Source organism: Chinchilla lanigera, unplaced genomic scaffold (assembly GCF_000276665.1).
Source record: "Chinchilla lanigera isolate Chin_1 unplaced genomic scaffold, ChiLan1.0 scaffold00038, whole genome shotgun sequence".
Lineage (NCBI taxonomy): Eukaryota > Metazoa > Chordata > Mammalia > Rodentia > Chinchillidae > Chinchilla > Chinchilla lanigera.
In genome coordinates this window covers 9,292,689-9,304,716 of record NW_004955439.1, presented here as the reverse complement: position 1 = coordinate 9,304,716, position 12,028 = coordinate 9,292,689, and the positions used below count along the sequence as shown (strand labels likewise).

The 12,028-nt window shown below is 38.5% G+C and overlaps 1 protein-coding gene across 3 annotated transcripts in view; it reads right to left on the bottom strand.

The window, feature by feature from the left end:
* Syne1 (spectrin repeat containing, nuclear envelope 1) overlaps positions 1–12,028 on the bottom strand; it is a gene marked incomplete in the record, with an annotated part of 442,886 nt that overhangs the window by 269,396 nt on the left and 161,462 nt on the right. For all 3 annotated transcript variants that reach the window (XM_013517312.1, XM_013517313.1, XM_013517314.1), the window contains 7 exon segments: positions 1,155–1,322; positions 4,483–4,647; positions 6,374–6,482; positions 7,078–7,286; positions 7,498–7,656; positions 9,541–9,675; positions 11,396–11,560. In XM_013517312.1, the coding sequence (XP_013372766.1) occupies positions 1,155–1,322; positions 4,483–4,647; positions 6,374–6,482; positions 7,078–7,286; positions 7,498–7,656; positions 9,541–9,675; positions 11,396–11,560 (1,110 nt within the window).

Genomic DNA, 12,028 nt, shown 5'->3' with positions numbered 1-12,028 from the left:
GAGTTGTCACCTGAGAAACTGGACTGTATCTGATCCCTTGCCCCTTCTTCTCTGATACTATTTCCCAGCTCTGTTTCAAGACTTCATGAGGCAGCCCGCTGTCCCGTGCCATGCCCTTGGCCATGTTTCTGCCTTGGAACCAGCCAACCATGAACTGAACCCTCTAAAACTATGAGTTAAATAAATCTCTCTTCCTTTGAATTGCGAGTGTCAGGTATTTTGTTCAGCAATAGGCAAGCTGATCAATATAAATATCCTGAGACATTCTGTAGAAAGTTCTATTTTAAAGAAAATATTTTACTAAAATATAATCTTCAAACAGAATGGTACATAAATCTCAAATTTATAGCTCCTGAATCTTCACAAGGTACACACACACACACACACACACAGAAATAAATACTTGGTCCAAGAAATATGTGAGAAACTTGAAAATATTGTTTCAGTATCTGGAATCTTATATTTGTCTGACTTAAGGTAAATGGAAACCTCAATAAAATTTTTACAATGACTAAGAACAAATGTAACACTAAAAATTAATTTCTTATACTCACAGTTTTTTGCAATTATTCAGTAAATCTATGAAGCCTGGAGGCTATTTCATAATACTGTACTTTTAATGTAACTCTTGATTTTACATATGTGTAACATTAGCTTTGTTTTACCACAGAGTTATTTTGTCATTAAAATATTTTACTTGAGTCATATTTCCTTTTATATTGCTTGAGAAGTAATAAATTCCATTTATGCATGTATTATACTGCCCAATTCCCTTCTATAAGACAATAAGTTGATTAAAATTGCTTATTATCAGGGGCTGGGGACATAGCTCAGCACTACCATATGCATTTAACATACATAAAGCACTAAGTTCTTTCCCTAGTACAAAAAATTGGTATTCCTTAAAATTTTTGATTTCATCAAATCACTCTGTCTGGGGATATATCTTGCAGGACATTTAAGAGAAGAGAGAACAGATATTTAACAGAGAGAACAGGAAATAGAAGCACCAAATTCTTTTAACCATTCAACCGGGTTCTTGTTTCCTTCCCTTCTCTCTTCCCCAGCCCAAGATCTAAGTCATATTCTTTCTGCCTCTGGTTCTGTCAGTAACTATTTAGCTGTACACAAATGCATTCAACAGGCATTTCTACCTGGTGACGAAGGAGCAGCTGCTGTGCTTCGAATAGATTTTCAGTGTCTAAGATCTTCTCAGCTTCATCTTTGGCTTCCTGAGAGCCAGAAATTAACTCTTCAAGGGAACTTTTTACTATTTCTTTGTACTGAACGCATTCCCCAAAGTTGCTTATCATTTTTTCAACCTAGATTTTCATGAAAAAAATAAATTATATGGTGTGATTTAGTGAAGTTCATATAAGCTTTTCAAAACTCAGGATAAGACTGACAAATTAACAGTGAAATATTTACTATGCATAATGTGATGATGTGATATACATACACATTGCAAAATGACTTCCTCAATCAAGGCAATTAGCCTATCCACCATCTCCCACCCTTTCTTTTCTGTGTGTGTGTGTGTATGTGTGTGTGTGTGTGTGTGTGTGTGTGTGTGTGTGTGAGGGAGTGCAATTGATTTCTACTTTCTCAGCAAATTTCAAGCACACAGCACAGTATTATTAACTGTAGATAGCATGTTACACATTTGATTTCCAAAACTTTGGTCAAAATCCTTTGATCAACATCACCCTCTTGAGTTTGTGCAATCTTTTATATTTTAAGAATGTACATAAAGTTTATCTCAACAACTAGGAATATATTCACAGATCTCTAAGTTTTGTTCTTTCACATATTTTTGAGGCTTCTTTAATGATGACCAGACTGCATAGCCACTTACAGAAATTGCAAATTCAGCTTGATCTGATGGCCTGTGACATATTAAAAATCTATTTTAAAAAGAGAAAAAGAACAAAAAAAACCTACTGTACTTGGCAGTCAAGGCAGGAAAATAAAACTGTACCAATTCTATATATTGTCTCCTGGGTTCCTTTAACTATAATTTCATGACTAATGCTTCATTGTAACAGTGTCTTACAAGAAACTTGGGTCCATCCTATTTAAATAAGAAAAACATTTGTAGGGAAGAAAAAGAATTTTTGAAAATGCCCTTCTGGTACTTCTAAATAAAATATCAATCATTTTGTGGTTCTATATTAGAGTCTCTTTCTTGTCATTTTCCTGAATTTTCAACTTTTTTCTATCTGATTTCTGCTTTCCCTATTTTAGTTTCATCAATAAATTTTGCTTTCTCCATCTTTACTAAGATAACCATTCCAGTATTTTAACATTCATCTTCCATTGAAGCCTTCCAGTTTATCTTTCTCTTGTTTTTTTCCCTTTGATTCTCTTCTGATCTGAGCTTATCCAAAATAACTTAGAGCACACTATTTTTCAAATAAGTAGCAATAAAAGAACCTGTGAAGACCATGAACTCTAGATCTCAGTACAAAGCATCAGTTCTGTTGAAAAAAAGTGACATTTTCAACCAGGTGTGGTGGTTCCTGCCTATAATCCCTCCTGCTGCAGTAGGAGAATCATAAAAGTTTGAGCCAAGCCTGAGCAGCTCAGCAACTTAGTGAGATCTGCTCTCAACAAACATCAAGAAAGGCATGGGGATATAGCTCAGTGCAAAAGCCTTAGGTTCAGTCCCCAGTACAGAGGAAGTGTGACTTTTCCTTACACACTGTGACTCTGTGGACCGCCCTCCTTTATCTATTGAATAATGCAAACACTTTGCGTTGAGCATTAATTTAAATATTAAACTGATTATTATCAGAGGAAGGGGCTGACTGCCACAGTCATTTTATATAAATCTACACTTGAACAGAGTATATGTTTTTCTCCATTATCCTTCTTTTCACTTTTACTAACTGATTAGCAAAAAAAGGGCACTAATATAAATTACACAAAACTGTAAGATAGGTGAATGTGCAAAGAATTAATGCCTATTATGAAACAGTTGTTAGAGATAGTTTGTGAGTACAAGTCCCAAAGATAACATCATCTTCAGAGTACATGGAAGATAAAGCAAATGGCCTTGCTAAAATATAATAGAGACTACTAGCTATTTTAGATGTCTTGTGGGAGGGTTGGAGACAAATACGTTTTAAGTGTGTACCTGTGTTATTAAAACTGATGGCTAAATCTTGACTCAAAGATCACCTTTACATATACACTAATTTTTTAGATCATTACCCTTATTTTTACCACCTTCACTAAGGAGAGAGTGGAAAGATGGATGTCAAATTTTTTTCCTAAAGCATGGGAGTGGCAACTAGCTAAACTCGACCATTGCTATGAAAGTATAAACAATCAAAGATTGAAATAGTTTATATTCCATAACTTGATTAATCAGATCACCATGTTAAATTTGTCCAAAATTCTTAAGAAAACAATAATTTATGTCAAAATTCTCACATAAAACTAAAATCACAAGCAGTACAGTGTGGCTTATACAAATTCACTGCTTCAGCCTCAAGCAGATGTATCTACTTGAATTAAAATGATAAAAGCTTAACATACAAAGTGTTAGGAATATCTATAGAGAAATCCAGTTCTTCAGAACCAAACAGTTTAGCTGACATTTTCGTCATCTACTACATCATTTTCCATGGAAGTTTATATATAAACAATATCAAGAAATAGTGGTAAATATGTATTCTATTTTACCTTCTTACAGTATCTTCCTACTCACAAACTCATGAGACACACAATAATAGAGGATGTAAGAGGTCCTACTATAAATGAGCAGGTTGATTGGCACATTTTAATCTGTAAAGGAGTTATATAAACATTGAATTGCATACTTAAACTCTTAAAGTGAGTAGATATTGGCTCAAAGAATTTTTCTGGCCTGCTGAATAGCCCTTGATTTTTATTGACTATTTTATTATTACACATTAGCAGCTGTCAAGTATTCACTCTGACAAACACTATACTCAATGCTTTATACATATTATTGCAGTTAATCTCTGTCACTGCCATTTTCGGGTAAGTATTCTAAACCCTGTCTTATAAGTAAAGAAATGAGAACCTAGAGATATCCGATAACAAACTCGAATTTGTCCAGATAATAGGATCAGGTTTAAGCTCTGGGCATGAGTTTGTCTGAGTCCCAATCTTGTACTTAACCTTTATGATACACCCTAAAGTGACAGAGAAATTACAATATATTTAGTAAGAACAAAAAATTTTTTTGTAGATTGATATATTTTTAGCAAGAGCCAAAAAACAACAACAAAAAAGTGTTGATGGGTAAGCTTTGGACTTTGAATACAGATCATTAACCTGAAATGACACACTCAGTAAATGACAACATCCTGCTCATCTTACCCAATAATTGTCATACAAATAAGCATGCTAACTATAAAACCATTTGAACTATAATTTCTTTATAAAATTATTTGTGAAACTGTAGCCAAAGGAAAGAGAACCATCTATGAAGAGTGTGAGGAACTGACACACCTCTGACAGCAAAGTCGTGAGTTCCTTGAAGGAGCTGGATAATTGTGCCTGCTCGTCTCCTCGCTGTTCGGCTTCACTCTCAGAAGAAACCTCCAGCAAAGTTTTGAGCCTGGATTTCAGCCAGCTAAGAGTCTCACCGTTTGTGGTGACATCATTTCTGATCTCCTGGAATGAGGGAACACCTTTGTTGAACACAGTATAATTGTGAATCATGACTTTATAGCAGGAAAGGACTCAACCCGAGGGAGTTTGTAAGTGGGGGTGAGACACATTCAACCGCCAGCAGAGTGCTTGCTTCTTTTACTCTTTGCTGCATCTTTAACAGGTCTACAAGTGCTCAAAAGAAGGGTTCCCTAGTGTCAATTGCCAGTAGCTAGTGGGTAAAATCAATGCTGTCTTCACTTAAAAATATCACCTTCACAATTAGATTGTTTAGATATGTATATATATGTCCTTAAAGGTGCATCTAACAGTACTAAGAACGTGAGAGACCAAAATTAGGAATTATAAGTATGTGTTTTATTACCTCACTTTGTGTGAGCTGGAAGAAACATAGTATTTTTAGAAAAAGGAGTGATAGCCCTTTCATATATTTTATTATTTTAAGTGAGCTGATTTCTTTTATTGAACAGTTTATTCACTGAATACTTTTAGGGATGCTCTAAAGATTTAACTTCATTAACACACATTACCTGCTGCATTTTTTTTTATACAAGCTCTTGCTATGGAGCCTAGGCTGGCCTAGAACTCACAGCCATCCTCTTGCCTCAGCCTTCCGATTGCTGGGATTATAGGTGTGCACCACCATGCCTAGCACACTGACTCATTTTTGTTAGCTTTTAGAAATTGATACCCTTGTATAACATTGACTTAGCATGCAGAGAACCACAGGTTTAATGTAAGCTGGGAGGTTTACCAGCCAAAACAATGCTGCAAAAGCTCTGGGACTTCAGGCTGGCAGGGCTGGTGAGGCAGCCTAGCCCTTCTGTACTCCCTTTGGAGTAGAGCAGGGCAGTGGTTTCCAAGCTCTAGCAGTGCCGAGGGCTGTCTCACAATAGATGCATGCCAGCCTGGAAGCTGCTGGTTGCAGAAGCAAGTGATCTCTGCATTGCAAGATGTGAATTTTTTTGTACTACAACAGCAACCAGTAGCAAATGACATCCTTTCAAATGTATACTTGGATATTATTAACCACCTGTAGCATTTAAGGTTATTATATAATTTGATAGGAAATCAAATGGAGTTTAGAGGTTTGAAATAGAAAAGAAGTAAACAGGAACTACGTGACCAGCAAAGGCTAAAAATAATAAGAGAAAGGGGTTTCACAATATCATGTATCTACAAACAAAGGCCAAGCTGAGAGAGAAAAGGTCTCTGGGTGCCACTCACAGAAAATAAGCTGTGTTCAGGCCTGAGGCTCTGTCAGCCTGGCTGCGTTTATCAGACTGTATCTGTGCTAACAAAGGCCAAAAATAAGCCAGCTCAATCTGAATATGACAGGGAAAGAACACATAAAGGTCTTTCCCAATTCCCTGTTTATTCTGTGACCTAGCTTTTGCATGGCTTAAAATGTCTTGCATAGAAGTACACGGTGTTCTTGTTTTCTGTGACGGTGCTCCATTCGATGGTGTTACACACCCATGCATACAATTTTTCACTCAACATTAGCTAAAGTTACAAGAGATGCCACTGGGCATGACACTCTTACAGAGATTGACAATTCAATAGAAAAAAACCCCTAGAATTCTCCACAGTAATAAGAGGATACTTATCTTGAAGACAAGGCTCAGAAATCTATTTTTTTAGAAAGAAAGAGAGGACAACATTTACACTGCCTAACTTTTTTTATTGTTGGAAAATTGCCTTTAGGGATCAAAGGCCCGGAACTTACTTCCACTGCACGCTTCACCTCACTCTGATTGGCGGTATCAATGGCCGCGTCCTTGATCCCCTTCAACTGTGTCTTCCTGGCTGATATCCAAGACGAGAACTCAGAAAATCTGAAAGAACACAAGCATTTCCTTATTAAAGGGAGAAAATATCAGGATGGTGAGAATACATTTTTTATGAATATACTCATGGAAATGTGAAAATCAAGTGATAACCAAATTGATGAATGCACTTTCTGGAAATCATATAACATAAAGTTTAGGGCAAGGGTGGCCACCTTTCAGCTCAGTAACTTGGCAGGAGCTGACGAAAAAGATGTGCTCCAGGGCCTGAGCATCTGGAGAGAAGGGACTGCCTGAGGCCTCTCACTGGTGTCCACCACGATAAGGTACTAAACCAGAGAAACAGACGCTGCTGTCCATGGGGTGGGTAGTCAGACAAGCAGGGCAGAAGGGATTAGCCAATTCTGCCCCCAGCAGAACATCTGAGTCAGCTGGAAATAAAATGTCTCACCCTGTTTCTGACTGGAATCCTTCATTTTAAATAAATGAAGCATTTTTGTACAAGAACATAGGCAGGATTGGACAATCTGATTTTTTTATTGCATAAAGTGAAAGATTTGTCATTTCTTGTTTCACAGTAGCCTCTGAACTATCAGGACTCAGAGAGACTGAACCCCCTCTCTGGAGCCAAGCCCCAAGCTACCTGCTGGCATAGTGCTTCCACTTGTCTGGGTCCTCCACCAGCTTTGCATAGGTGGCGTCGATGGCAGCTTTGAGTTCTTTGAGAGCCGTGTGACAGGTCGCAGGTGTGTCCCTTACCGGATCCCGGACTGAGAGTTTCACACACAATTCCTCAATGAGCTGTAACCTTTTCTCACAGAGATGATGAGGACCTTTGTCACTGAAGAAAATCTAATAAGCAATAAACGTTTTTATAATCCCCACAATAAACTGTATCATACCTTTCTTTACATTTTCATAGAAAAACTAATGGAAGATTCCCATAGACTACCACTGGAGAAGAAGTAATCTATTTTTTCTTCACCCAAACTAGAGCTTCCATTGCATCCTTTAGGTAACAGTACACATCTACGGTATTGTGCTCTTAGTATGTGAAACCTACCCTGTGCTCTTTAATGATTTTTTCACTGCCTTCCTGGGGCACCAGCTTGGTCTCTCGATTCAGTTCTGCTTTGCATTCCTCTACAGAAGCCAAGAATTTGTTCTTCTCTGCAGCAATCTTCAAATGGAGCAAATGGTAAGGGGCTTCTCCCTGAAGATCCTGCATTTCATGGAAAGATCCAGCAAAGCAGAATCATGCACATTTCTAACTGAAGTGGCAAAAAGACTAAATGTTCTCTTGGTTCTTTGGGCTTTTCCAAAGACTGACTGCTTCTAGTCCTTTCAGTCTGATGAGGTCAGGCATTTTCACAGCCATTCCTCTGTTTAATTTTCATAATATCCTTGCACAAAATTAATGCTTTTCTTTTACAGATTATACCATTAAGGTTCTAGAAGAATTGGGAAAGCTAAGATTTCAATTTAGATTTAAATCATGCACTGATACTGCAGACTCTCTTACAAGCATGCACTCCTTCTGGTTTGTTAATATCTATAAGGTAGCAAAGGAGGAGTTATTTCTAATTTCCAAAGGGGAAATTTGAGAAAACTTTATTAAAAACCCCCAACATACACACAAAACTCAGGATTAAATACCCAGGGTACCTAACCACCTGCTCTATCTCTTCTCTTTAGGCATACACTCAGAAAATAAATAAGTAAGCACTCAAACAGTGCATAACTTTTTCTGTTATTCCCTTGTGCTTTAAGTGTAAGTTTCATCATTAATATTTTTGTGCTCTAATTTATTAATTTTAGTCAACTGGTGTCCGATAGCACTTAAAAGGATTCTTTCTAAGTGGAATAGTAAGATACCCGATGACAAAACTGATAGGGCATGGAAAGATTGCAACAGGTGACATCCAAGGAGTTTCACGGGTGTGTGCGTGAAATAACACAAACCCTTCCATTTTGTTTTACCTTTCTGGTATGCTAAGCTTCAAGGCCTCTTGGAAAGCTTGGGTTTCTTTGAAAATCTCTTCTTTTAAAGTGAGAAACAGATTTTCAAGTTTAGCAAGCGTCTTACCTATATACACAGGAATGATGTTTAGCCCATGTTACTGAGATCTTAAAAATCCAGAAAATAACACAATCTGATGGAGAGGATTTTAGCTGCCAATCTTGGAAACCCCAAGACTTCTTTGTACAATGAACATGAAATACCTCCTGAGAGCACTCATTCTCGGGGCTGGAGAAGCAGTTCTCTTGGAGCGTCAGTGACACAGTGTGCCGCCTCCGGAGGCTGACACTGCCCTCTCAGCGGGCTGTCTGTGCCAGGGCCAGCTTTGCTCCCCACGGTTCTTCCCAGCACATGACATTTCCTTCATGCAGAGCCCAAAGGATGCCTGCCTTCCTCACTTGCCCCTCTCTGGCTTTCTCTCTTCCTGTTGCTGTAGTTTCCTCTTCTTCCTATGCCCACAGTTCTGTTTTTCTTCAAAGTCCCGGCTCAACACCGGTTACTTGATTCACTCTTCTCCGATCCCCTAGTGGGTCCACCTCCTTCTTTCAAAGCTTTGGTAAGTATAACATTTATATATGGATTCTTACATATTATACTTCGTTATTTGTGACAAATTATCTCCCTAACTGAACTCCTAAGAACTTTTAGGTAAAAAGAAGTATGTTTCCTTCATCATTAAATTTTTATTTGTATTTTCAGATGATCAGTACCTAACTGAGGTAATAAAATCCTTGAGCACAGCAAAAAATATACATCAATAGTATACCTAACATGATTTATTCCTCCAAGAAGAGTTCACTAAGAGTTGCTTAAATAAATTAATGGCTTTTTCATACTTACTCCAGCAAATAAAAACTGACTATTTGAATATGATAGAACTAATGCTACCATCAGGTTGGAAGAACAAAAGTCTATCATAACTGGTCCTGTTTTATTTATGTTTTTCTTTGTAGTGGAAAAGTAGTTATGGGAACACTGCATACATTTCTACTCTTCTGTTTTGCTGGGCCCTCAGCTCCCCGGTGCTCCCCCGTGTCCCCTCACTCAGGACATGAGGTTCCCTGTGTACCCAGGTGCCTTGCCCACCTTCCACTGTTTGTGCAGCTTCCTGACCGCTTCCTGCAGCCCCTGCTGCTCCTGCTCTGGGAGGATGTCTGTGAGTTCATCACAAGCTTTCAGAAAAGCGTTGAGGACCCTCTGATCCAGCTGGCTGAAAAACTCCTGAGGTGGAAGGGAGACAAGTTAAGATTCCTGGAAAAATAAAAGCATCAACACGAGCACACCTGACCCAGCCTCTCAGCCACCTATCTGTCGTCCTCATCAAAACTTCCGGGAAAGTCCTATTTTTTTTTTTTTTTTTTTTTAGAAATAAACTACAAATATCCACAGTTATGAGTTACAACTCTTCACATCTGCATTTAAGTAGTATTTTGTACATTTTAGGAAGAAATCTGCAGTTATCAAGTTTTTGGTAAAATATTCTGCAAGGCCAATGGAAGACCCTAAAATCTCAATTCCAGTGATAGAGTTTGGGTTCTTCTTTGGTAAAATCAGAGAAGTAGGATAGAAGCCAGGATTAAGCCTCATAACTCTTCTTTTCTAGTCCTGCCCCTGCCTTGGTACTGGAGATTGAAACAGGGCTTTGTGGTGCATGCTACAAACACACATGCTATCAATAGAACTGTGTCCCCTTCAAATTCAGATACTAAAGCCCTAACCTCAAATGAGACGCTAGTTGGCGATGGGGCCTTTGTGCCCATATGGGAAGATACCGGAGAGCTCTCTTTCTGCTATGAAAGACCACAAAAAAGGCTGCCCTGTACTAGCCAGCAGGAGGGTCCAAAAGCCTGCCATTCTGCTACCCTGATCTCAGACCTCCAGCCTCAGCAACTCTAAGAAAATAAGCTTCTATTGCTGAAGCCTCTAGTCTATGGCATTGTGTTATGGCAGCTGAGCAGACTAAGATAATACACACATACAAGTACACACCGTGACTAAGTCTCACACGCTCAGGACTGTGCATGCAGAGAGGTTTTGAGACAACAGTGACTCAAAATGGTAATCTCCTCCTGTAGAAATGCATAAACTGAGATGCTTTGAGCTTTATGATTATAGACATACACCTTGAGTCTAGAAAGCTACACCCCAAATGCACTGCACTCCTTATTTAAGAGTGTGGCTTATGCAAGGAGCCAGTGCAATCTCAGGTAAGACAGTTCAAAGTACAATATTTTCAGAATGTTGGTCACCCTTCTACACCATGTCATACATTATCAATGTTCTCAGTGCTAATGTCATTTGAACAAGTAGAGTAAATATAAAATAACTCATGTTGTGTGTTAAATACAAGACTTCAAGTGACATTATATGTGTGCTCTGATATGGTGGTTCATAAAATGGGCATAAATTGCCAGGCACAGTAGTGCAAGCCTGCAATCCCACCACTCTGGGAGACTGAGACAGGAGGATCACAAGTTTGAGCCCAGCTCACAGCTTAGCAGAACACAGTCTCAAAATGAAAAACAAAAACTTAAAAGGGCTGGATATGCAGTGCAGCACTATTAGGTAAATAAATAAGTGGTAAGAAAGACTTAACACTCACCTGAAGTGGTCTGTTTAATAGAACTTGTGGTTATATAAGAATTTCTGAATTAAATAAATGAATGAGTCATTTGGATTATCTTGACTCCATTATTCCAGGGGCTTATAGATGATCTCCTGTAAGTCAGCTGATTAACTGAGCTTGAAGTATTTCTGTCCATCATTTCTTTGAGTTTCCTATGCACAAAGTTTCTGCCTTCCTAATTTACTCTGCCCACTCCCACCCCACCCCATTTTACCCCCCACACCAGCACTGGGTCAGAATACTCTTTTTATTCTCTCATTCAACATCTCCTGGCCACACCCCCAGGTTACATGAGCCACAGGGGGGCAGACTCACAGTGTGTCTCCGCAGAAGTTCTTCAGGGTCTCCCTTCTCTTCCAGGCCCTCCTGAGCAACCTGCAGCACCTTCTCCAACTCCGCCCGGGACTCCTCAAATTTCTTCATCAAGCGGCTGTTGGTTTCCACATGCTTTTTCCAATCTCCAGTTTTCTTTACCATATTCTGGAGGTAAAAAAATGCCTTTATCCCTTGGTATCCTGTAGGGGTTTGTTCCAAGATCCCCTGAGGATACCAAAATCCACAGCCACTCAAGGCTCTCATATAAAATGGGGTAGTTTTTGTATGTAACCGAGGTTTGTCCTCTTGTATCCTATATATCATCTCTAGGTTCCTTATAATATCTAACACAATGTAAATGCTATGTAAATAGTTGTCATACCATATTATTTAGGGAATAACAACAAGAAAGAAAGGCTGTATGTGTCCAGTTTAGATATAACGTTTTTCCAAATATTTTCAACCTACAGGTGGTTGAATTTGGAGGTGTAGAACCTGTGGTTATTGTGAGCAGACCATAACCACAATGTGATGCTGCCTTTTCATTAGGGAAAACATCATTTGGCCAGACAGCGTGATCTTTTTTTAAGCTTAAAGAGTCATTTGGGAGGAACATATTTCTTTTTTTTTTTT